This window comes from Cetorhinus maximus, chromosome 1, assembly GCF_964194155.1.
Source record: "Cetorhinus maximus chromosome 1, sCetMax3.hap1.1, whole genome shotgun sequence".
NCBI lineage: Eukaryota > Metazoa > Chordata > Chondrichthyes > Lamniformes > Cetorhinidae > Cetorhinus > Cetorhinus maximus.
Window position 1 is genome coordinate 95790979 of NC_135879.1, and position 27572 is coordinate 95818550.

Genomic DNA, 27572 nt, shown 5'->3' on the forward strand with positions numbered 1-27572 from the left:
TCCATATTTATCAACATTTTCAGTGTGCTCATTGTCAAGTGTTAGCACTGGCTCAGTGAGTATCCTTACCTCTGTGTAAGTCATGTGTCCAAACTCCATTCTGGAGGCTTGAGACTATGATGTCCTGAGGGAGTGCTACACTGTCAGAGGTGTTGTCATTCAGGCATGATATTAAACTGAAACTCCATGGGCAGGACTTTTCAGTCGGTATGCGGGAGTGGGCCTGACACGCTGACACATAAAATGACACACGATGACGTCGGGTGTGCATCCCGATGTCATCGCGCATTCCTGTGATATTTTGTTCGGTAGGTGCGTGCCGGAGTCAGCTGCACACCTGCCAATATGTAAACGGCCTATTCAGGCCATTAAGAAATTAATTGAAGTACTTGTTAATGCTGCCCTTCCAACCTTACAGTTGGCGGGCAGGTGAAAAGGCCAAGCGGCCTTTGCACTTTTTTAGGAAACCTCATCCACGAGCGAGATGAGGTTTCCTAAAGCTTTTATTCAATAAAATTTTTCTCAGAAATATAAAAACATGTCCCATTACATGAGGGGACATGTTTAAATAAATTTATAAACCTTTTATTTAATAATTTTAATATTGATTCAATCTCCCTGAGGCAGCTCCATCCCTCAGGGAGATTGAAGCACTCTTTCTAGTGCATGCGTGAAAGAGCGCAGGCCCTGGCTCTCCCTCCTCCCCCCGCCCGCACAGGTAGTGCTACCGGCCACGTATTACGCTGAGCGGGCCTTAATTGGCCCACCCACGTAAAATGGCGGCATGGAACCAATCGCGGGCAGTGATCGGTTCCATGACCGTTCCCGCCGAGCCCACCCGCCACATGAAAGATTCTGCCCCATGTGACTTCTCAGATGGATGTAAAGTATTCTATGGCACTATTGGAAAATGAGCAGTGGAGTTCTCTCAGTGTCCTGTCAGTATTTATATTTCAACCAGCACCACTATGATAGATTGTTAGATTGTGTATCTCATTGCTGTTTGTGTGATCTTGCTCTCTGCGGAATGGCTGCTGTATTTCCATACATTACATAAGTGACTATGCTTCATTAGCAGTGAAGTGCTTTGGGATGTCCTAAGACATAGCTTTGCTTCCAGTTATACATTTATCATACATTTATGGAAGGACTCTTTTAACTTCCAAATGACACCAATGAAGTTGAGTTTTCATTCTGCCACTAGCACCACCACGGGTAAGTATGCACCCAGCAGACATTGTAACAACATGGCAGCCATTGTGCTTGATAACACTCAGTCCATATTGGACTGAGGACCAGCTATTTTGGGGGAGATGGGTTAGGTGCCTGGCAAAGCCACCTGCTCCTATGAGGCGGGCAGCCAATTAGGCTCATTCCTGGGTAAGGGACAAGGAAGACTAGATAAGGCTGCTGCAGTTCCTGATAGCTAGTCAGTGGTCCTTGAAGGCAAGTGTCCGACTATGTGCGGACATTAGGGCCAGGTTCAGGGAAATTGCTCTCCCTGTTGAGTGATCAGATAGCCTGCTGTCATGTTTGTGCATGAAGCACAGTCACTTGGATAAAGCACCAGAAGCTTCTGATGCCTGTGAAGCTGGAAAGGTGAGATGGAGAGAAAAATGAAAGGAACAAAGGGAAGTAAAGATAACTGAAAATTTGGTGTTGAGATTGCGTAAAGCTTAGCTCGAGAATAATTACAATAAAGGGATTTGGAGAATATATGATTCAAGTCCGATTGGAATAATATATTTGTTTGCTATTCTGGCACTGTTCGGCCAGCCTGAGCTTTACTGTCTTGCATAATGTGATGTTTATTAATGTGTTAAGCAGTGAGTTGTGAATTCCTAGCTTAGCAGCTTCAGAGTTATGGTTTTCTACATCTGAAACAGAACAGCACAGTCATACCTGCAAAGGGCATTATTATATCAGCAGTTAGGTGCTGACTGTGTCCAATTGTGATGCTGGCCACATAGTATTCAACTTTGAAAATACACAACTAGTGAACTAGTGCGTCTCCCTGTAATAAACCCATAGTAATGCTGTACCTTAAAGTCTATCATTGTAATAGGGGGACAGAAAACCATCCCCTAAATTGCTGGGGCTAATTTGAACCCAATCAAGCCTATGGAGAGTAAAATCACCTAGGTTGTAAAACCAGTTTCCCACCCACTCCCCATCAGCTTCTCATTGAGCTAAAATTATGGTGATTTTCTCTTTGGTCAGGATTCTCGGGACCTGCTGAGGTCAGGACTCCCCTGAAGTCGAGAATGGAGGTGGTCGGGGCCCAAAGACACCAGTGCCAGCAGGCGCATCACTTTCCCAGCACTGTTCCCGACACCGGCGATTTTGGGGAAGGTGGGTTTGGGGCAGGCAAGGCCATCCACCCCTGTCAGGCAGGCAGCCAATTAGCCTCATTAAGAACCTTGTTAACCGTATGTTTTACTGTTTGGGTTTGGGTCATGAAAATACCCACCCCCAAAGTGAAAGTTTAGCCCTTTGAGTTTAATGAATTGTTAGTTGATTGAAGAAGCCAGCCATATTTTTGGTTGTGTTAATCTTTTCCACACATGATAGATTGATACCATAAACATAAAGGCAATAGGTGTTGTCTATTCCACATTGTGACTAAAACTGAAGAAATGTAGCGACATAGGGAAATTTATTTTGTTTACTACTGTTCCAAAATCATAAACATGTGCCCGAACTTCCTTGGATACGCACCGACAGTCAAATTGAAAACTGACAACTTGCAAGAATGCAGGGCGACCACCTGAAACAGACATTAGGCACATTGAATATGCAAGTCAGGGTTCTAATGCCTGTTTTAGGAACCCTCTCCAAATTCATCATCAACTGGGCACCATGGGTCCACAGTGGCTCATACAAAAACCTAAATAACGTTTTTATACTTTGTTTGTGTGGAGTTCCAGCTCCACAGAAATACTGCTGGCTGCTACAGGCCCACGATTGCTCTGACCTCACTTCCAGGACCTATCTGTAGGCAGGCTCGACATTGAGGAAGGTTCCATGTGTACGCTTACAAAACCCTACTCTACCTCTCCACACCTCTCTCAACACTTTCACCACCTCCTGTGCTGTGAGACAGTTTGAGTGATAGCCAGTTGTGAATGAGGCACCATTTGCTCCGGTTAAACATTGGGAAGATGGAAACCAATGTCGTTGCCTGGCCCCTTCTTAGTCATTCTCTCAGGCTCAACCAAGCTGTTCGCTAAAGGGTCTTTTTTGACTCTGAACTTAAAACATAATAAGCACCTGGTCTTTTTCACAAGCTTCCACGATGGCCTTGTTAGTAATGGAATCTCCATTTGCCCCTCATAAGATCATCAGCTCAAAAGGGGCAGTTAGGCAGGGACTCCTAATATTGCCGTTTCTTTGTAACAGGTCTCTGTTGGAACCAGGCAGGCTGATCAGCTAATAAGTAGTCACTGGAATGCCTGACAGTAAAGGCTGCAACTGTGGCTTGCAACCCTGAAAATTAAGGATTCAATTAATTTTAGAACTTTTAAAACTGCACAGGGGTCTACTGTGAGCAACTAAGCTTTGTTCTAGGAGTGTCCTGATACCACCACCCCTTCATCCAGCCAGCAAACCTCTGCAGGATTATCCAGCAAGCATACGATGGCAGATATCCTATGAGCCCCAGTTTGGGCACCCACCAGTGACAAGCCTTACAAACTTTGGTAAGGTTATTTCCAACAGGATACACTGCTTCACAGATTTACAGGGCAATTTGCAGCGTGAGGGAACCAACAAGAGGGAAAAGCCATACTTCACCTCATCCTCACCAACCTGTCTGCCGCAGATGCATCTGTTCATGACAGTATTGATAAGAGTGATCACCACACAGAACTTGTGGAGACAAAGTCCCGGCTTCACATTGAGGATACCCTCCATCGTGTTGTGTGGCACTGCCAATGTGCTAAATGGGATAGATTTTGAACAGATCTACCAACTCAAGACTGAGTAGCCATGAGGCACTGTGGGCCATCAGCAGCAACAGAATTGTACTTGAACACAATCTGTAACCTCATGGCCCGGCATATACCTCACTCTACCATTACCACCAAGCTAGGAGATCAACCCTGGTTCAATGGAGAGTGTAGGCGGGTATGCCAGGAGCAGCACCAGGCATGCCTGAAAATAAGGTGTCAAACAACGCAAGACTACTTGCGTGCCAAACAGCATAAGCAGCAAGCAATAAACAAAACTAAGCGATCCCACAACCAACAGATCAAAACTAAGCTCTGCTGTTCTGCCACATGAATGGTGGACAATTAAACCACTCACTGGAGGAGGCGGCTCCACAATTACCCCAACCTCAGTGATGGGGGAGCCATGGAAAAGATATGGCTGAAGAATTTGCAATGATCTTCAGCCAGAAGTACCGAGTGGATGATCCATCTCAGCCTCCTCTGGAGGTCCCAAGCATCACAGATGCCAGTCCTCAGCCAATTTGATTCGCACCACGTGATATCAAGAAACAACTAAAGCACTGGATAGTGCAAAGGCTAGGGGCCCTGACAATATTCTGGCAATAGTACTGAAGACTTATACTCCAGAGCTTCCCATGCCCCTAGCCAAGCTGTCCTAGTAGAGCTACAACACTGGCATCTACCCGGCAATGTGGAAAATTTCCCAGGTATGCCCAGTACATAAAAAGCGGGACAAATCCAACCCGGCCAATTAGCGTCCCAACAGTCTACTCTCGATCACCAGTAAAGTGGTGGAAGGGGTCATCAACAGTGCTACCAAATGGCACTTGCTTAGCAATAACCTGCTCACTGAAGCTAGCACAAGGAAGATGGTTGAGGTTGTTGGAGATCAATCATCTCAGTTCCAAGACATCACTGCAGGAGTTCCTCAGGGTAGTGTCCTAGGACCAACCATCTTCAGCTGCTTCATCAATGACCTTCCTTCCATCATATGGCCAGAAGTAGGGATGTTCGTTGATGATTGCACAATGTTCAGCACCATTCACAACTCCTCAGAAAGTGAATCAGTCTATATCCAAAGGCAGCAAGACCTGGACAATATCCAGGCTTGGGCTGACAAGTGGCAAGTAACATTTGTGCAATACAAATGCCAGGCAATGACCATCTCCAACAAGAGAGAATCTAACCATCGCCCCTTGACATTTAATGGCATTGCCATTGCTAAATCCCCCACTATCAACACCCTGGGGGTTACCATTGACCAGAAACTGAACTGGACTAGCCATATAAATACTTTAGCTACATGAGCAGGTCAGAGCCTAGGAAACGTGCGATGAGTAACTCACCTCCTGACTCCCCAAAGCCTGCCCACCATCTACAAGGCACATCAGGAGTGTGATGGAATATTCTCCACTTGCTTGGATGAGTGCAGCTCTGACACTCAAGAAGCTTGACACCGTCCAGAACAAAGCAGCCCACTTGATTGGCACCCCATCCACAAACATTCACTCCCTCCACCACCAACACACAGTAGAAGCAGTGTATACCATCTACAAGATACGCTGCAGGAACTCACCAAGGATCTTTAGACAGCACCTTCCAAACCCACAACTACTACCACCTAGAAGGACAAGGGCAGCAGATAGATGGGAACACCACCACCACCTGGAAGTTCCCCTCCAAGCCACTCATCATCCTGACTTGGAAATATATCACCGCTCCTTCACTGTCACTGGGTCAAAATCCTGGAACTCCCTAACAGCACTGTGGGTATACCTACACCACATGGACTGCAGTGGTTCAAGAAGGCAGATCACCACCACCTTCTCAAGGGCAATTAGGGATGGGCAAGAAATGTTGGCCTAGCCAGCGACACCCACATCCCATGAATGAATTAAAAAATAAATGTGGTGAAGAAGTGAATATAGCAGCAATTTGGGAAGTAATGTTCAATACCTTTCTTCATATGTCCCTTCAATAAGATTAAAGGCCGACAAGTAAAATGATGTTTTAATGGAAAAGATTGAAGTGAAGGCCTGTGATAGCAATTGGTTATAAGGTGATTTGACTGAAACAGGGGGCATATGAGAGCTTGTGCTGTTGTTTTGGTCAAAGCGCACATCTATGTCCTTTTCAATTGTTTAGAAAAACTTGTTTTACATAAATGGTGCAGACAATCCTCTTTTTTTAATTTCTTGTTTTTTTGTTTTACTTTACTATATCCGTCCCGCCCCCACCCTGTTTCTCTTATGATTCTGGGGGAAATAGTTACACCGGGGCGACAGTGGACTGCAGGAGGCCTTTTTAAGTTGTTGTGAATATATGTTTGTGTTTTTTAAAATGCTGTTGAAGGGATTTTAAGATTTGTATCAAAGGAAAGTGTTCTTCCATCAATTCAATTTGAAAGACAGCAGTTTCCCTGCTGCAGCTTTCTGAGGCACGGTAGTGGTGTACTGAATGTAATGACTCTATTTGCATTATTGATTTACATTAAGTGTGGTAGCGGGAGGGAGAAAGGATGTTTTACCCGCCAGCCGCAATGGCAGGTTTTCACGCCGTATCATCCCAATCCCGGTGCGTCACACCTCATTAATATAATGCATTCCCGGGAAACACGCCGGATCGCTGATGGGGCGGCCTCTGATTCATCCGCCCTGCCATCACCTCAGGCTTTCAGTAATCTGGGCGCCATATTTAAAGGGCACCCATGCACTGAGGTAGCACTGCATTGCAAGCTGCTGCAAGTCATGGCTGCCAAAGGGAAAAAACGTGCTACCCCCAAATTTAGCAATGCCACCCTCAGGCGCCTACTGGACACAATGGAGGCCCACGGCGAGGCCTTCTACCCCCTCTCTGGGCAAAGGTGGCAAATTCAGATGCTCCAGACGTGCGGCGACGGGAAACGCAACCCGATATTGAGGGGTTGAGCGGACAATTGCAAACTGGTTTCACGATGACACAAAACCGATTTTTGGCCTCCTCGTCATATTGGTGGCAGTGGTGGTCAGCGCCAATGCCCTGCAAATGAAGACAGCTACCAAGAAAAAGGATGAATGATCTCTTCCGTTCTGCCAGGGTAAATCACTCTTTTCAGCACTCTCAACTCACACACTCACACCCATCACACATCCACAGGGATCTCACTCACTGCCAGTTCAAGGGACATCACTATTCACTCTCTCACACACACCATCATCTGCCCTGCGAATCGTGTCATCATCCTGCCCATGGCACCATTCATCACCCACACCTGCCAGGCATCCTTCTCATCTGGCCTGGCCAGCATCCTGCTCACACTCTTTCCATCTCTATTCATGTAGGACAAGCTGACACACAACAAAAGGTAGAGGTCACAGACCGGTGGAGGAATTTCTGAAATCAAGGTCCTCATGGACTTTGAAAACAGACCCATCCAGCTGGCCGGCGAGGATCTAGGCCATTCTTGTGCTGACGGTGAGGACGGCGGTGCACTACCAAGTGAGGATGCAGCAGCGCAACGTTATCAGACAACCATGGTGTGAGTCAGTTCCCCTGTTCCGCAGTCCCCTGCTATGCACTAATTACCTCCTTATTAAAATGACACTCCCGACGTGCGGCAGCAGGAAACGCAGCCTGCCATTGAGAGGTTGAGCGGACGATCGCAAATTGGTTTCACGATGACGCAAAACTGAGTTTTGGCCTTCTCGTCATGTTGTCGTCGTCCCCACTCGCCATGATGATTGATGCTGATGGGGCTGGGAAATTCCAGCCTATGCTTATAGTCACTTGGTGGTAAGTAACTTATGGCTCTGAGTGCAAACAAAGTCTCCCACTCTTGAGGTACATTTGCTTGTTTAAAATCCAGCTTTTAGCTGAAAACATCTATTTTTAAAACCCAGTGTGCAAATGAAAATAAGCAAGGCTTTTAAGTGGAGACTGCACTTACCATTCTGCATTGCACAGTAAAGGTAGAGTGCAATAGAGGATTCTAGAATCTTGTGACAAGCAAAGCCTTGGTTCAGTTTTTTTTAGGAAAATGAGGAAGAAATGTCATTGAAACAAAAGCCTGTGGTTCGTAATTGCTGTCTTCAAAAATTGGGTATCTTAATACTTTTGCCAACTCTACTGGACATTTTCCGGGAGATGTCATCACATGACCTCCGATCTTCAACTGGTCCTGTCCCCCAGACTTCTGCCATTGGTTGCACAACATGTGCATCATCACAGAGTCCCGCCTTCCCAATGTGCCCTGGTCATAACTTTTGAAAATCTGGTCACCCTAGGGCACTGCTGAGGCTGACAGGAAACGACAAACCTCTGACGGGGAAATAAAAACAAATGAAAAATTCAGGGGGCTGAGAGTCAGAGGGAAATGTCTCTGAGGAGATCACTGGGGCTATAAGGCTGTCTTCTCTGCCCACGGCCTCCTCTTTGGGCTATGGAGCTTCTGTCTATAATGGCCCCTGGGTTGCTGCCAACTCCATCGAGCTGGTGGCCTTCCCTGTTGTGGGTGGTTGGCCTGTCAACTGCCAAATGCCAGCGGCATGGCAAAGTGATCCTTAATGGTGCTTTTAGATATGCAAATTGGATGCCTGCCTCCTTGGTGTGGGCAGCCACTCGTTATCTGGTCTGGCTGTTGAGAAAATGCCCCGGCTTCAGGGAGCCAGCCTGCCATGGCTCCCAGCTATTTTACTGGCCACCACTGCCCTCACCTCCCATTTTGCCTCCCAGAGCCCATTAAAATTCTGCCCAAGGTTTCCAAGTAAAACCTGACAAAGGAATTTTGAGTGGAAAATGTTGATGTAAAGGTGTGACAAGAAGTGATCACGGAAAGTAAACTTACCCACAGAGGAAGTGCATGCAAATATCTTTAGTTTTATTTTCGATTTATGGAAAGTTTAGATTAGTTGAAGGGTTGATTCTCAGAAATTTATCAGTGTTCAGCGTTACATCAGTTTTTTCATGATTTATGTCAACAAGCACAAATTATAGGGATGTATCACAGAAAGCACACAATATTGATCATATGACTGCTTAAAAATAACAACTGCAAGGCTATTTTGTTCACTGTGCGATATATGATATTGCCAACTTTCTATTAAATGGTACCAAAAGCATGTTAACTGGTTGTTAGCCTGCTTTTATGGAACTTAATTAGGAAATTAATGTTAGCTATTGAGCATTGAAGTGACATACAAGTTAAAAAGCCTGAAGGCAGCTTCCTGGCAGCAGGCCGCATGGATCCAGCAAGACCTCCAGTAATTCTCTCATTGGAGCCACAGTTGCCTGAGAGCCACAGCTGTGGCTATAAGCCACCCTGTGGAGGGATTTACCCTCCAGAATGATGGCCCGGCAGCAGTGGTCACACTTACTTTGAACAAAAGCTCAGAGGGCACCTTCATCTTTAAAAGCCCTCACGGTCTCCTACATTGGCAGTGCCCACTTCTCCTGGTGTGGCTACCAGCCACTCATAGTCTCAGGCGATCCAATTGGTCCTCCTGCCTATGGAGCCAACCCACTGTGCTTAATTGAATGAGGCGTCTGGAGGAGGCCTGTTAATTGCCTGCCTCCAGGAAGTTCACACAGACTACCGGGACCCACTTACCTTTGTGGTCCAATAATCTTTTAAAAGGAGAAGATTCTGCCTGGTGAGTACTCTTCCAGATAAAGTAAAGGAGACAAAATCCTGGAATCATTTAAGAAAAAATTGACTGCTCGATTGCAGGCATGTAAGGTACTTGGTAATTGATCAGTGAAAATAGGCTGATTGGCCTCCATTTCTGTGATTACCTCGCAATGGAAATCAGCATCCACAAGATCTCAATGGCCTCAAAACATAATGACAGAGGGGGCTATTCCAACCTGGTCTTCCTGTCCTTGGCCTGTCATCGGGAGTCCCACGGACACTCAGGTTGCTGGGGTCCAGGACAGATCACAGTGCCAAAATTTGCTGGGTGATCATGTTCTGGGATCTCCAGTAACTGATGTCAAGGAAAATAAGATGGAATTCAGAAACAGCCTTATCACTTCACACATTAAATATTAGATCCTTGAACCTTTACCCATTGCAGGCACAGGTGGAGACCCAGCTCCCAACTTTATCTAGTAGTAACAGAGCATTGCCTGCCTACTTTTGTATGAAAAACAGCTATTAACCTTGAGTTTCCAAATATGGGGTTTGCCTGTAGCATTATTTCGGGGATGAACTGTGCTGAAATTCCTGAGAGGAACCATCACTCTGATTTCAGTAAGTTGCTTACCCAGTGAGTTTAGCCAACAGCACACCGCTGGGGAGCATAACAATCTGGGGAGGGCCCAACTATCAAAGGGCTGCAGCTCACCATTATTAGGGAAGTAGTGACAATGACAGAAAAGTGAACAATTTGTTCACAAAAGCACAACAGGAGATAGTTAGAGACCACATATTCTTTTGCTTCCGAAGATTGGGAGATCCTGCTGTAGGAAGTAAATCATTGGGGCAGAAGGTGTGGCACCTTCTTTATATTATTGCATCTAAATGAATCACAATTGCCCGTAGCACAGCCTCATTTTCTACCTCCAAATCGAATCCTGGAAACTGGAGCCTTGCTTGATTCGGGTAACAGATTTTCTGATTCATACCTGCTGTTTGTGAGCCTCCAGGCTGCTAGCAGAAAATGGAGGCTCTTGTGTTAAAATGCTGCTTAAGTTGGTACTCTGGTTATGGCAGGCAAGTTCCAGAGTTGTAAAATAAGGAGTTTATATGTTCCTCTATTATTTTGAATTGAGAGTTAACTTGCCATAATTAACTTTTTTCAAGTACAGGCATATTTAATCTTCCAGTGATTTTTTTTTTTTTGTTGGTACCATTGATAACTTCATAATCTACATGTATATCCTGGAGTTCTCAGATTCTTGTTTAAACAGTAGAGAGTGATTGAGCTCAAACCATGCAATTACTTTTGACATCCCTGTCACACAATTGCTGAAGGAAAACCATTTTCCCAGCTGCTATGATCAAAAGGTACAATAAGATGATTACTGTGTGAAAAGGGGGATTATAGACTTTACTGGCCTGATATTTCGGAGGGAGGTTTAGTCTGCATTGTTTGAGTTAACCAGAGCCACAGAACACTGATATCACACAGATGGTGTAAAACCATGAAAAACTTGCACCGGGCAAAACTATGAACTGTCCCTCTAGATTTTGAACGGGGGAGGTTGCAGTACTTATCTAATTATTTAAGCTGGCTGCTCCTCAATTTGCAGCTGAAAGGAAGGAATGGGCAGTTTAAAGGACTTGAGGGTACTTGAATCTTTCCATAACCAGTGGGCACTGCAGGACTGAAGTACTTTGGGGAAACCAGGAATATTATATTTTAGTTTAGAGCTATCCTATTCAAAGTCATTAAAGAAATAGGGCAGAATTTCTGCCCCCCCCCACCTTTCGAGGGGGAAGTTGAAGCGTCTCTGATCGGCGCCCTCAAATGGGGGCACGCCGCCATTTTACGTGGGTGGGCCAATTAAGGCCCGCCCAGCGTGATGTCCGCACGGAAGCGCTATGCACTCCCAGTGCGGGCGGGAGGGAATCCCTAAACCCGAGAGTGCGCTCTTTCGTGCATGCACACGAAAGAGCGCACTCATCTCCCTGAGGCTAAATGCTGCCTCAGGGAGATCAGCTCTACAATACAAAATGTTAACAATAGAAAAAAAATTTCCCTGGCATGTCCCCTCATGTGACACTGTCACAAGAGTTGGGACAGGTCCATCACTTTTAAATACACTTTAATTACATTTTTTAAAACCTACATGAAACCTCACCCCGCCCATGGATGAGGTTTCATGCTTTTTCTAAAGCCCGCCGGGGCTCCTGGCCTGGCCCATTAATTACTTCAATGACTCTGTCAATGGCCTGATTCTGCTGAGCCCCCGCCTACCTGAAATTTTAAATGGAGCGCAGTGACGTCGGGAGTTCCGCCCAATATCACCTTGCGTCATTTTACGCGTCGGCGAGCAGGCCCCGCCCCCTGCTCGCCAACCGGGAAATCCTGGCCATAGATTAACTTCCCCTCATTTTGGGCAAGCCGCATGTATTAGTTTGGAGTCTCCTGTTTCAAATTTATGATCTGTTTTAATTGTAAACTCTGTCATTTCTATTGCTGTCTGTCTCAGGCCATCTTGTTCTAATAGAGAGCTTTCATTCCTGCTATGATTCCTTGGATGGTTCATCCTCAATCGCTGCCTCTTACTTTTTGCTTGCTCTGTACTGATAGGAAACACTTACAAATCCCAGTGAGCTCAGCTGTGAGAAAAGAGAAACAGAAAAAGGGAGCCAAGATGAGAAGTATATTTGTACCAGCTCAAGGATCCTCTACAACAAGCATTGTACAGATCTTTAGACTCTATATATTTATTGTAAAATTGGCAATCCATTAGTAGAATTGACTGCTTTTAGTATCCACCTCTGTAACTGGCATGCCTGTACAGAAGAGTTCAGAGTTCTTTGGCTCTGTCATACTGTGGCAGATCCAATGGTTAGAGTCTTACATCAGCTCATGGAGGTGATATGAACTGACAGGTCAGCTGATTGATTAGCTTTGCTAGTGTCAATTAATCTTGCTCAGAATTAACACTTATATCTTTCCCTTTTTTACCTAAGCTACATTGTAAATTGAAGTAATGTGTGAGTGTTAATTCACTTCTGCTGCCCCTTGCTGGCAAGATTTATTGGTGTTGGGTAACTGATCTACCAATGGAAATGAGGATTATGGTGCAGCACAGAAGCAGGTAGGTGGAGTGAGGGAGAGCAATCAAAGCAATTTGGGAATATTTGAATACCCCAAATAAGGAAACTTGAACTAAGAAAAGGCCATTCCATCAAGCTTGCTTGTCATCTTTCAAGTTTCCTGTCTATGACACCACTGGCTGGGAGGAGGTGTGGAACTCTGCTGTGATATACATTCATTATGATACTTGAGCTAAGCTTAGTTCCCAATTAAGGGTTAGATTCACAGGACAGGAGGGTTACGAGATGTCGATTAAGATTCAGATAGGTGCCTGAATCTGTGTGCTGTTCAAAGATTTTGACATTATAATGATTGTTGTCACTGCTGCAGAAACAATCTTATTCACTTGAGCTCAAAGGGACATTGCCACAATCACAATTGACAAAAAGCTGACACTGAAGTCAGGCTGACTGAAGCAAAGCCAGGAGAGACTGCCTGGGACTGAAGGCCAGAATGCAGAGGAGTTATTCTATTTGAGTCAAATATGGTGACCCACTGATGTGGGGAGCGTAGTTTGTTCATTATTTTGTATTAATACACAAAGGTAAACTGTATTCATTGAATTAAGTGAAGTTAATCCTAACTGTTACACCCTAATATCACTTACTGTGAGATAAAGCAGCTTAGTGATTCAAATAAAGTCTCTCTCCAAGGCCTGAATATTCTGGTTGGCATGTGGGTGCGGGCCTAGCTCACCGACGCGTAAAATGATGCGTGGTGACATCAGGCGTGCGTCCCGATGCCACTGTGCATCATCCCGATCTTCAATTTGGTGGGCGCGCACCGGAGTCGGCTGCGTGCCCGCCGAACTGTCAAAGGCCTGTTAAGGCCCTTTAACAGCTGGTTAAACTAATTGTCTGGACTGCCTGTCCAACCTTAAGGTTGGCGGACAGGCGAAGAGCCCAGGCGGCCTTAGCATTTATCATGAAACCTCACCCATGGGCGCGATGGATCTATACCATTGGGACGGTCTCCACCTGAACCGATCTGGGACCAATGTTCTAGCGAAAAGGGTAAATAGGGTGGTCAACAGGACTTTAAACTAGAAAATGGGGGGGAAGGGAAGGGTAAAACTCCAAGAAGTATGACTAATGGGAAACAAAGCAGCAGGTTAGCGTGTGGGGGGGTGGATTCAACTTCATGGAAAATTATGAAAAAACTAAAAAGAAGGGAGAGCGCAGGAGAGGCTATTAAATTCTCCAGAACACAAAATAGGACAGAGTGTTTGGAAAGGGCTAGGAATCTAACTTCAAGCACATCAGATAAAGGGACAACAATGAGAAAGGGGACGGGAAATACAGGGCTGAAGGTGTTATATCTGAATGCACGCAGTATACGAAATAAGGTAAATGAGCTTGTGGCGCAGATTGAAATTGGCAGGTATGATGTGGTGGGCATCACGGAGACATGGCTGCAAGGGGATCAGGACTGGGAGCTAAATATCCAAGGATATGACAGACCAAGGGATGACAGACTTCAGTTATATGGATAGCATGGCAAAGCTAGGAGTACTCACCTGAGAGAAGGTAGAGAGGAGATTTTAAAGTGGTTTCAAATCAGGGGGAGTCTGGAGAGAGTAGACAGGGAGAAACTATTCCCATTTGCAGAAGGGTGAGAACCAAAGGACACCAATTTCAGGGATTAGCAAAAGAACCCGAGGCAACATGAGGAAATACTTTTTTACACAGCAAGTGGTTAGGATCTGGAAAGCACTGCCTGAGAGTGTGGTGGAGGGAGGTTCAATCAAAGCTTTCAAAAGGGTATTGGATAAGCACCTGAAGAGAAAAGACAGGGAACTGGACCAGCCTGAACAACTGTCCCAGGGAACTGGCACAGACCTGACAGGCTGAATGGCCTCCTTTTGTGCTGTAACCATTCCATGATTCGATAATCTTAAGGTTTTGTAACCATATAAAATCAAACTGAGACGCTGTTGGCTAACAGAGATTTGATAGCACTAGTCTTTGTGCTATGTGAAACACTTTGTATTTTCTAATAGGACTTGTAAAGACCTTGGGCCTGATTTTCATCTCCCCAAAGAGGTGCGAATCAGATTGTTAAATGCTGAACTTTTCTTTTTTACTGGAAAAACAATTTTCCCCTGCCTTCTTGACTCCACACCATTTTCTTGTGGCATTTTTGTGAGTCAGAAGACCTTCAGTGGAAAATGCACATTTACCTCTTCCAAGGTCGGGGTCCTCATTGTGAGGAAACACAGGAAAATTGTACTTCCTCCTGTGCACAATTTTCATGTGCTGCTATGGGTTCTGAAAGCACGATAAAGATGCACCTCCTTGGAGAATTCGTGTCCACTGGGCAAAGCCTGCTGAGGAGTTGGGAACTTTCTTAAAGGTAAGCGTAAAATGTTTTGACATCAAATATCACTATTAAAAGCTGTATTGTAATGTAGGTGCATTTTAATGCAGTGATTCATCACAGGGATCTGTACTGCAAAGGTAAGTTGTAGCTTACATTGATCACCTTTGTGTAAGTATTGACATGCATTACAGTACATTTTCCATTGAAGAAAGTGCTATATTGCATGAAAAAATGTAAAACAAAAGTCATGTCAGCCTCTGCTGTCATGTTTTATGCTCTGATTTAAATTGTCTAACAGCTTTAGGCTGTTAAAAGAAACCTTATTTTAAAAGTTGAAAAAAATCTCTATTAATTGATAGGCACTTGGGTTTGAAATGGAAATGGGACCATTCTGTTCTGCCAATTTCAGGCAAGGTAGCTGGAAGCTTTTGTTGTGACAGCTGTAGCCATTATGAATGCTTGGCTGTATTTTAAAAGCTCAGCAGGTGGTCTACTTATCCAAGAACGGTTAAAATTTGAAGAGGATTTAATGACTGAATATATCTTTGATGTGGTTTCTTGTTTGTTTACAAACATAATAGGCATTTAAAGGATTACAATTTTTTTTGCACTGAAGTAGTTTCACTTTTTCCAGTATCAATGACAGTGTTTGAATTCAGGGTTTTATTAGATAGAGGTTTTTATTTCCTTTAAAAATAATTCCCATTGCTATTGTATGGCTCCTGAGAACTATATATAGTACATACTTGGTGAGTGGCTATGAAGGATACATGGAAGGAATGGAGATAGTATGAGGGGGCATTAAGTGGTGTGGGAGGGGAGGGGGCATGGGCAATCTTAGAGGGAATGAGGTGGCATGGGGTAGCATGGGTGAACTGAGGGGGCATGGGGTGGCATGTGGGGTGGGCGAGGGATGAGGTTTAGAGGTGCCTTTAAATGACGGCAGGATCTGGGTTGCTGTGTTGGAGAACTGAGGTGGGCCTTCTAACCGAACCCACGCTCCTCACACACTCCATTGCGGCTCACAGAATGCACTGCAAACCTGAACACTATGTGAAAAGACAAAAATCCTGGGCAAAGTCACACATGGGTCAGGCATGCATTTCAGAAGACGGAAATGTGTGCAGGTTGGGTTTTCCCGAGCCTGTAGGAAAATCTAAAGTTATTTGTCCATAAATAGAAATTGATTAGCAGGTACAAACTCTGAGCTGCAATAACACTGGGAATCAGCACAAAGGTTTTGTCTATTTGATTATGAGCTATTTATTTTGACTCGATAAATACATCCAACATTGAATTGGTCGTATCAGTTCCTGGGACAGGAGAATGTAACTTCATCCCTTTTAGTGATACTTCTGAAAGGAACCTTTGGTACTTTGATATAAGTTTGACTGTTACTTTGTAGCCACTCGAACAATCATTTGCCTTTTCATTTGATATCTGTGAGAGAGAAGAATAAAAGAAATTGTTTAAAATATCTCAATCCACTAAATTAAGCAGTCAGTGACCATGTTTGTGTGAATTATTGACTAGCATAATCTATTTTGTTGATTGCTTATCTTGTTAATAATCTAATTAGCTGATGCCGAGGCAGAGTGTCATTTAAATACAATTTAATTATTCACATCAGGTAACCTTTTAAAAAAAATTCCAAAGAGCCTAGGTTGGTGTGGCATTGACAGATCTATAAACTAATTACTGGATTGATGAACACGTTACTAGTGCTAGGCAATCATCATTCAGTATCCAGATTTATGTATGCACCAAATGCTTGGAAATTGCATAATAATGACAGTTAGCAAAAATATCAGCTGTGTTTAAATAGGTTGAATTGTTTTATGTTGGTATTCATTCAATAAATTTAAACTAGTCAACGCAGGAACTCACGTGAGTGACTTTATGTAAATGGAGTACAATAATGGGGCTTAGTTAAAAATAGAAACAACACCCGGGGAGTCATTTTTAAGTACACCCTGGAAGTGGAGTTCAGCTACCACCCTCAGCACGTATTGGATAATTGCAGACGATGCGCTCATAATTGTTTTGCCATATGATGTGACTGTCAACCATGACTCAGCTGGTAGTACTTTCACCTCTGAGTCCCTAGGTTCAAGTCCCACTCCAGAGCTTAAGTACAGAAGCCAAGGCTGACACTACAGTGCTGTACTGAGGGAGTGCTGCACTGTTGGAGGTGCTGTATTTCAGATGACATGCTAAACCGAGGCCCCACCTGTCTGCTTAGGTGGATGTAAAATATCTCATGGCACCATTTCAAAGAAGAGCAGTGGAGTTATCCCTGGTGTCCCACCCAATATTTATCCCTCAATCAACATCACAAAAATAGATTATCTGGTCACTTTCACATTGCTGTTTGTGGGAGTTTGCTGAGTGCAAGTTAGCTGCCACGTTTCCTACATCACAGCAGCGACTACACTTCAATAGTACTTAATTGGCTTTGCGACTTTTGGTAGTTGTGGTTGTGAGAAGTGTTATATAAATGCAAGTTCTTCTCTCTTTTATGTACTGGCAGACTTTCCTGTCAGCAACCTGTGCTTGCATTCACCCAGTTTACCCAAAGCATGCAACCCTTGGAAATAAATTTGTGGATTCTGATCTGTAATCTGGGTCATTTACATTTAAAATTAACTGCTTTTACAGGTGGCACAAATTGGTATTATAGATTGCTTTGCAATGACCACTTTCATTTGCGTTGCTTTGCTTTCAGCAATACAGATGTGCACACTGTGGCCTCATTACTCAAGCTGTATCTGCGGGAGCTGCCAGAGCCTGTCATCCCTTATGCCAAATATGACGAGTTCCTCTCGTGTGCCAAACTCTTCACCAAAGAACAAGAGAGTGTAAGAATTTTACCTCAGCTTCATCTGAAATGCAATAAATTTGAGACTTTTACATTATGAAGTAATTTAAACAGCTGTTTAGGTATAGCCCTCTCCCTTTCCCTTACGTTATGCCTTATATAACTGTATATTTTCTACTGTAGTGTTGTCCAATAAATTAATTACTGGTAACATGTGGCTAGTTGGGAATCCAGATGTAGCTAATTTCATTTTTGATTCAGAAATTGAAATATGATATTAGACATTGGGCATGTGATCTTAATGCTCATTTTCGCATGGTTTGTAAATTTGCGCTTTAACATTTTCGTCTGTTGGTAAAATGGTGAAACAAAATGTGAAATGTGTGTGTGTTTTGTTTGTTACGGTGAGTGCTTTATTTCCTTGGTTCCTGTTTATTGGTTAGCTGCTAAAATAACACAGTCATAAATACTGAACTTTAGCACCATGGAATCACCTATAACCTTTGGATAGAGAGGGGAGCTAATATTGTGGTCAGTGTAACCAATCAGAATAACCACTCCAGGCCAGCACAAGAAAGCAAAACCGGTCAATATAATATATCTCCTCTACATTGGGGAGACTAAACACAGACTGGGTGTCTGCTTTGCGGAACCCTTTCACTCAGTCCACAAGCATGATCCAGGCCTTCCTGTGGCTTGCCATTTCAACACACCATCCTGCTCGCACGCCCACATGTCCATCCTTGGCCTGCTGCAATGTTCCAGTGAAGCCCAATGCAAACTGGAGGAACAGCACCTCATCTTGCAATTAGGCACTTTACAGCCTTTTGGACTTAACATTGAGTTCAATAACTTCAGACCATGAGCTCTCTCCTCCATCGTCACCCCCTTTTTAAAAATCAAGTTGTTACATTTTTTGTTTTTTTTAATTTACTTTTTATTTTCATTTTTAAAATTTATTTTTATATCCTTTTTCCCCAATCCCTCTCCACCACCCCCCCTCACTCCAACCTTCCAACTCCACCCCCCACAGGGCCACCTGTCACTGGTTTCTATGTTGTGCTTTCACAGAGCACTGACCCTTGTTCTGCTAGTAACATTCTGGCCCCCTTTATGCCACCTTCTTTAGTCTTTACCATTACAATTAACACTCCCTTTGTCTTGTGTCCATGACATCTTTGTCAACCTCTGCTTAGCTCCCACCTATCGCTGACCTTCTGTCTTGTTCAACCTGCTCTACCCCCTGTTAAACAGTATAAAATCCATCACAATTTTACTTCTCTTTAGCTCTGAAGAAGAGTCACACGGACATGAAAGGTTAACTCTGTTTCTCTCTCCACAGATGCTGCCAGACCTGTTTTTATTTCAGATTTCCAGCATCCGCAGTATTTTTTAAACCAGTTAATAACAAGCACCTCCAACAGGACACATGATAGGAAAGGGCAAGCAGCATGCAATTGCATTCTGGATGGAAAACAGGGGCAGGCATTTTAGAATTACTCTGAAGAAGTAAAATGTGGCTGGCAACTGCTGAATAGAAACCTAGAAGTTGTAGTAAGATATGCTGCGTCAAATATATGGCAGAATTCCAGACTTTCATGAAAGAGAAAGACTGCAATGCTTTGAACTGAGTTGTAATAGATACTTGCTAAGTAAATATATACATATAAGGTACATGTTCCTGTATTACGTCTAAGACGTTTTCCATGAAAATTAGTGCATGTGGCTAAAACACTGTTTCCGCGGCCATACTAAGGCTGATTAGCGATTCCTATTGACAGCACTAATCTACAGATGTGAAAATGCTGCATATGCTATAAAGGTTAAATATGACAGATGTTATGGACAGGAGGGGGCTTAATTTAAACAGCCCTGATTTCTCCTCTCACCACCTGTTTGTGAACAGAAAGGTGTTTTAGATTTTTATATCCCCTTTTATGAGCAGAGGCTCATTTTCCCAACCCCTCAGTTTTGTTGTGATCCAATTTCTATTAATAACTCCACAGCAAACCCGAGATAGGATAATCTTGGTTGGTTTATTTTACACACACTCAAAATGTGAGAAGAGGGTTATCGAGGTCCAACCATTCTTGCATTCATACAGTAAAAGAGAGATAAAGAAAAGAATGGGGTACAGGAGAAAGACCACAGAGAAAATAAGAATTATTGTTTCACATGAGTCCAGAATTTAATGTCCAATGGTATATTCCTTCACAGAGATCTTCAGGTTGAAACTGATGCTGGATAATCCACTTTTCCAGTAGAGATGACTTCTACATTGAGATGGGCACACAGAAGCAAATTAGGTATTGTAGGTGATGGTACAGAAGTTCCAGTAGAAACAGTGTAGATGGGGCCAGGCATTCAAACCTGGACAGAGCCCTTTTTTTGAACTGCTGCTTGGTTGATGGAAGATGGCAGACTCAGCTTTGCAGCTCCTCAAGACAATATTATAAATTCCATCAGTTGGGGGTGGGGTGGGGGGGTGGTGGGAGGGTCATGTTACTCCCACCTCTCCACTTTGGCTTTGACAAAGGATGTATACTCCTTTGTCTGGATTCTTGGGATTGTTAATGTTTCAACCATTAAGAATTTGAATGGAAAGGTACAGGGTCCTTTGACCTCTAAGACTGGTAGTCTCCAATGGCCAGGCCTTGCTTAGGAAATGTAGATGCCCTTTGTATTTGATCTCTGCAGCCCACAGAGTCTTTAGCATCTCTTTAGAGATGGCGAGGCACAAATTTCTTCAATACTGCTAGATTAGCCCCTATTGTTCAGGGTTAGAGCCAGAAAATGCTCTTTGTTCAGGGTTACAGCCTTTTTAAAGACTTTGTCCAGTTTTTTTTTTTAATTTTAGGAAGTACCCATGTTGATACATATTTCATAAAAATGATGGGCGAGGCCATAGCTCTGGGACACAGAGAATGCTGTAGGTCAGTCACCTGAAAGATAAAGGGTAAAACTTCAGGTATGGCCTGTCCTCAGCAGAAACGTTCTGATGAATAGCATCGATTGTCAAACTGTGGACATCCATAATTTTCCATTTGTTAACTATTATTATATTACTTTGCAAATGTATAAGCATACATAAGCCTGTAGATAGATTCATCATAAAGCCACATTTAGATAACACCTATCCCACTATTTACAGCACCAAACTTCCTTCAGTGGTGCTATTGATAAGTAGTGCATGCCAGATATTGCTGGGTTTCAGGCCTGAATCATAAAAGTAATCCAGTAAAGCTACCTGGCATGCATAACAGAAAAGGTTTGTTTATTCTTTAAAAGGCCCAATATAACAAATATTTGAAAACCTTAGCACACATCCAATATCATATAATGCTGGCCTTGCCTTCAATGCCCACGTCCCATGAATGAATTAAAAAATATATTTCAAATGTATTTAATTTCAAGTACTTTCATGACAGAATGAATTACCAGACTTCAGAAAGTGCCCAATTAAACTTAGGCATTAAGTTTCATATCCCTCTGAATATATCAAAACGTCCCCAGACTCTGCCACCATTGTAATAATATGAGAAACTGCAGAATAAGAAACCACCACTTGGTCTATGAAGACTGTTCCTGCCACAATCTATTTACAAATTAATCTGTAAGAGACTCTAATCCACCCATTTAATGTCCTGAAGGAAAGTTCTTCAATAAACCCTTCCAAAGATGCTGAAGCTCTGCTCCTTGGATTTGTATCTTGCTTCTCAATCTATGTTTCTAATAGTTTGACTCCATTATTTGAAAACTATCATAGTCTTTCACTATGCTCCAAAATACAAAAACAAGTCATGCTGTGACGTATAAAACAGATGGGACATGACATCAATGACAGGAGTTTAAATGGAATCAATGAGAAGAACTGATGTATTGCTGCCATGTTTGTAAAATTGATCTATAATAGGTGCTTTTACCCAGGATTAATGGGTAAAACGCAGGTTTAATGCTGGGTACTAAATCCAACAAGTTCTAGCTTCAGAGAGCACGTTGAGTATTTTTTTAATAGCCTGTTTTATTTCTTTCAGGGGATGAAAGAACTAATGAAACAAGTGAAGACTCTCCCTCCAGTCAACTTCAACTTGCTAAAGTACATCTGCAGGTAAACTCTGGTGGAAGGATTACAGTCCTGCTGAGTGCTCATCTTTTTGACACAGTACCAAATTCATACTATTACACTACTGAATCCAAAATTAGCACACCGAAGTTAGTGATCTGCTGGTGCAGCAATGTGATGCCAGGATCAACTGCAAACCACACAACATCCTAGAAACGGATACATCACATGGCAAAGCTGGTTTATCTCTTTAACACATAAGTTCAGGCCTACCTAAGGTAGCAAATTCACATGATTAAGTAGATTTAGGTAAACTGCATGATCTGCCAGCCCAAGCAGCAGAGCACAACAGGGCACACAAACTGAGTGCAGAGGTTTCCCTGAAATTCAAAACGTTACAGCACACAATAGAAAGTAATAGAGTGTCACCATGAAAAGTAGGTACAGCTTTATTAGTGCAGGAGAATTCTCTTAATCGTCACAGGATCTGGTCAATGTTGCCAAACCATAATTCAGTTAAGGAGGAGCTGGTGGTGGTGGTGGATGTTTTTCTTTAACTGCTACTTCATAATAATTGTCTTTTGTTACAACCGGTCCCCAGGCAAGGACCCCAATTTATTGGCTTCCCAAACGGGACCCCAATTTTGTTATGCTCCTGGCTGAGGAGGAATGAGCTGGCTCCCCTTCTTTATTCAACCCCCTCGGTTGGTTGCAACAAGGTTAATTTAAAAGGGATCCCTTCCCTTGTGGATACATTCTCCCAGTCTAAATGTATTTATTTTCTTAAAAGGAGCCAACTTAACCAGGCTTTCTTGAGTCAAAGAAAGAGTAGGTTTATTAGTTTCTAAAATTACAAGAAAAATAATAGAAACACAACACACATACACGCAGATCGGAAATGAGAAGTTAAGAGCCCAAATAAAAGTTTAAAACAATATACAAATCAGTCCTTGGCTTGTCCATGAGGCATAGATGGCGAAACATTGCGGCCATTAAGCTGGGTGCTTCCGGTATAGCTGAATTTGGCAGTTTCGCAGTTGGTTTGGAGATATTTGGTTCTGCAGGAGCCTTGCCTCCAGCAACAGAGAGAGAGAGAGAGAGAGAGACTTTGCCTGCAACTGCAGGGGTGACTAATTGTTTGTCTTTTTGCTGTCACACACAGCACACCAGCACTCACTGCAGCTCTGCAGCTAGATTTTTAACCCATTTTTTCCTGTGTACTCCTGTAAGGGAAAAACACAATGGGCAGAAATTTTCGTTCAGCGGGCAGGCATGCGCCCAACCTGCTTGAGCGTGAAATGACATGAGTTGACGTCGGCTGAGCATGCCGACATCACCGCGCAGTCAGGCGATACTTCGGTCAGCGGGCACGCACCGGAGTCAGCAGCTCGCCCGTCGACAATTAAAAGGCCTGTTAAGGCCATTAAATAATCAATTAAGCAAAATTTTCCGCTGCCCGTCCAACCTAACAGTTGGCAGGCAGGTGAAAAGGCCAAGCAGCCTTTGCATTTTTTTGGAAACCTCATCCACGGTGGGATGAGATTTCTAAAAGCAAATAAAGATAAAATAGAAGTTTTACAATTGAATTAATAACATGTCCCTGCTCATGTGACAGTCACATGAGGAGACATGTTTTATTACATATTCATTTTCTTTATTTTTTTAATATCTCTTCATCTTCCTGAGGTAGCTCTGTGCCTCAGGGGGATTATGAAGCATTGACTCGCGCGCATGTGTGAAGTTCGCACTCGGTCCACTCGCCCTCCTCCCTGCCTCCCATCCACAGAGGCAGCGCTGAGCGCTGCCGCTTACGTTTCACACTGGCCAGGCCTTATTTGGCCTGCCAGCATGAAATTGTGGTATGGTTCCGATCACGGGCGGTGGTCGGCTTCCCAACTGTCCCTACCCGCCCCCGCCGAGTCTGCGCGCCAAGGACAAAATTCGACCCCATGTCTTGCACCAGAGTCTATTTTCTTTCATCTCCAACCACTTTACATATTCTGAGATATAAGTCAACAAGAGATGTGCTGCTGAGACGTGGTAATCAGTCTTTTTCTCCATAGCCACAGGAGATTAAAGTTCAGTCTTTTGCATCTTTTCCATCTCCCTTTCAGTTGTCTCTGCTTGAAGAAGGGCATGACACCTTTTCAGGTGCAACATTCCACACTCTCTCATGGCAGGTCTGTCAGTATAATCCACATAGGAATTTTCCAGATGGTGGCCACTTTACATTATCAGCCATCTTTTGCTCAATGTTCTTCTTGTATTTCTGTAAAACACACAAATCTTCCTTAAGAAGTGCAATATGCCCAAAAATAACTTGTGGCTGGAATCGGCTTTTCAGACACTTTATAACCGAATAGTTTTTGGGCCACTTCAGAAGACAGAGCCAACCACAGTGGTGTAGGATTGGAGTTGCCTATAGGCCAGACCAGATATGAGTAGCTGGTTTCCTTCCCTGAAGGGCATTAGTGAACAAGTTGGGTTTTTGTGACAGTCTACCAGCCTTCGTTATCATATTTTCTTTGGTGTCAGCTCACATATGGCCAGATTTATTTAGTTCAATTCCATAACTTTTCATAATAGCATTTGTATTCTTGACCACTGGTTTACTTGTCTGGTACCGTGAGCACTTTGCATTCATACCGACTAAGTGACATTATTTAATGGGTCTTATCCACTCTGCTGCATAAGGTTACCTTTATTTATTGAAGGGATCATCAACACTGCTATCAAACGGCACTTGCTTAACAATAACCTGCTCACTGACGCCCAGGTTGGGTTCCGCCAGGGCCACTCAGCTCCTGACCTCACTACAGCCTTTATTCAAACATGGACAAAAGAGCTGAACTCCCGAGGTGAGGTGAGAATGACTGCCCTTGACATCAGGGCCACATTTGACCAAGTGTAGCATCAAGGAGCCCTAGCAAAACTGGAGTTAATGGGAATTAGGGAGAAAACTTTCTGCTGGTTGGAGTCAAACCTGGCACAAAGGAAGATGGTTGTGGTTATTAGAGTTCAATCATCTCAGTTCCAGGACATCACTGCAGGAGTTTTACAGGGTAGTATCCTAGGCCTAGCCATCCTCAGCTATTTCATCAATGATCTTCCTTCCATCATAAGGTCGGAAGTGGGGATGTTCGCTGACGATTGCAAAATGTTCAGCTCCATTCGCGACTCCCTCAGATACTGAAGAAGTCCATGTCCAAATGCAGCAAGACCCGGAGAACTTTTGGGCTTAGGCTGGGAAGTGGCAAGTAACACAGGCACTATATAAGTGCCAAGCAATGACCATCTCCAACAAGAGAGAATCTAACCATCGCTCTTGACATTCAATGGCATTACCATCGCTGAATCCCCCACTATCAGCATCCTGGGGGTTACCATTGACCAGAAACTGAACTGGACAAGCCATATAAATACTGTGGTTACAAGAGCAGGTCAGAGGCTGGAAATCCTGCAGTGAGTAACTCACCTCATAACTCCTCAAAGCCTGTCCACCATCTATAATGCACAAGACAGGAGTGTGATGGAATACTCCCCACTTGCCTGGATGAGTGCAACTCCAAGAACACTAAAGATGCTTGACACCATCCAGAACAAAGCTGCCTGCTTGACTGACATCCCATCCACAAACAAGAACTCCCTCCACTACTGCCGCACAATGGCAGCAGTGTGTACCATCTACAAGATGCACTGCAGGAACTCACCAAGTCTCCTTAGAAGCACCTTCCAAACCCACAACACTACCATCTAGAAGGACAAGGGCAGCAGACACATAGGAACACCACCACCTGGAAGTTCCTCTCCAAGCCACTGACTATTCTGACTTAGAACTATCTCACCATTCCTTCGCTGTCACTGGGTCAAAATCCTGGAACTCCCTCCCTAACAGCACTGTGGGTGTACTTACAGCACATGGACTTCAGTGGTTCTAGAAGGCAGCTCACCACCACCTTCTCAAGGGCAATCAATCAGAGATGGGCAATAAATGCTGGCATAGCCAGTGATGCCCATATTCCATGAATGAATAAAAAGAATAGATATTCACCGTTAGAAATTCATGGGAAGTGATATATTGTCAATGCTGTTCAATAAAACTGCATTCTACAAAAATAACAAGGAGCTGTTTGCCTATGGAAGTTCTCCTACTCTGGTGGAAGATCTACAGAAACCCCAGACAAATGCACCATTGCTGTTTAAGCCATTTCACTGAAGTTTCTGTAACAAGCAGGAGGATCTCACAGAAAGTCAACTCCAAAATTATATTTAGTAATGAAAGGTTAGAACCCCTGATAATTGGCAGTATCTTTTCAGTTTAGGTCAAAGGCATTGCTTAGTTCTGAGGCTGAAACTAATCCATGCATTTGACAATGTAGCTTATACATTTCATGTAAATCGAGAATACAAAGCAGTGTTATGTCATTTGCCCATATGGCAATTTTCACATGTCAGAGAACCAATATATGTGACAAGAAGTGGGAAGTAGTTAACACTGATTCAGTACTCTAGAAAAACCCTGACTGATTAATTAATCTTTCACAGGTTCCTGGATGAAGTCCAGTCTTATTCAGATGTAAACAAAATGAGCGTTCAGAATCTGGGAACGGTGTTTGGCCCAAATATACTGCGTCCAAAGATTGAAAATCCTGTTACTATTATGGAAGGTAACTTTTGAAATCTATACTGCAGATTTATTTTTGTTTTCTGATTTACTTCATCTATATATAGTATTTTAAGGCTTGTCCTTATTTTTCACCTTTGGGTGATTGTCAACTGTATTCTAGTATGGCCGCACACAACTCTGAACATGACTATCCAGCTGGGCATTGCTGGAGAAGGACCTGAGGACGCATGAGAGGGAAGGACATTCATATTTAGACATCTATGCTGCATCGCCCCCTTATTCAAAGATTTGTGTGTACAGACAAATGTCCACCTACCTTAAGAGACAAGAGGAAATCTGGCTTAGTGGGTTATAAAGAAGGGAGTGACAGTTATGTAGTGTCCTGGACTCAGACATTCAGGCATATACATCCAGACCAGTTCCAGCACAGGGATGCCTCTGCCAATAGCTGTCAAAATCACCAGTGCTTAGAACACTTATGCCATTGCTTTCAAGCAATAGCAGAGGATAACTTTGAAATATCACAACGAGCAGTGCTCTGATGTGTTAAAAATTTGATAAATGCCTTGTTTGCAAGGGCAATCTCCTTCATTTATTTTCTCATGGAAACCAGCCAGCAAATGGTGACACCACTATTCTTGGCCAGAATCAAGATGATGTGGTAATTCATTCCCCCTGACAATGATGCCTGGAGACCACACTGCTGTAAGTGTAAGCGACTGGGATTAATTTTACACACATAACTTATAAGCACTATCCTCCACTCACTGTATTTTGTTGGTGAAATAATCCTGCTATTTTATCAGGCATCCTTGGTGTCATTTCAGACATGGGTTCTGTTTGCTGTACTGCACTGTTTTTTTTAATTCACTCATGGGGGGTGGACATCGCTGGCTGGGCCAGCATTTATTGCCCATCCCTAGCTGCCCTTGAGAAGGTGGTGGTGAGCTGCATTCTTGAACCGCTGTAGCCCATGTGGTGTAGGTACACCCACAGTGCTGTTAGGAAGGGAGTTCCAGGATTTTGACCCAGCAGCAGTGAAGGAACGGCG

General features: G+C 43.6%; 1 protein-coding gene across 4 annotated transcripts in view; it reads left to right on the top strand.

The window, feature by feature from the left end:
* arhgap24 (Rho GTPase activating protein 24) overlaps positions 1-27572 on the top strand; it is a 566765-nt gene that overhangs the window by 482352 nt on the left and 56841 nt on the right. For all 4 annotated transcript variants that reach the window (XM_078543927.1, XM_078543937.1, XM_078543945.1 and 1 more), the window contains 3 exons: positions 17739-17871; positions 21866-21939; positions 26440-26561. In XM_078543927.1, the coding sequence (XP_078400053.1) occupies positions 17739-17871; positions 21866-21939; positions 26440-26561 (329 nt within the window). The remainder of the gene's footprint in view (positions 1-17738; positions 17872-21865; positions 21940-26439; positions 26562-27572) is intronic.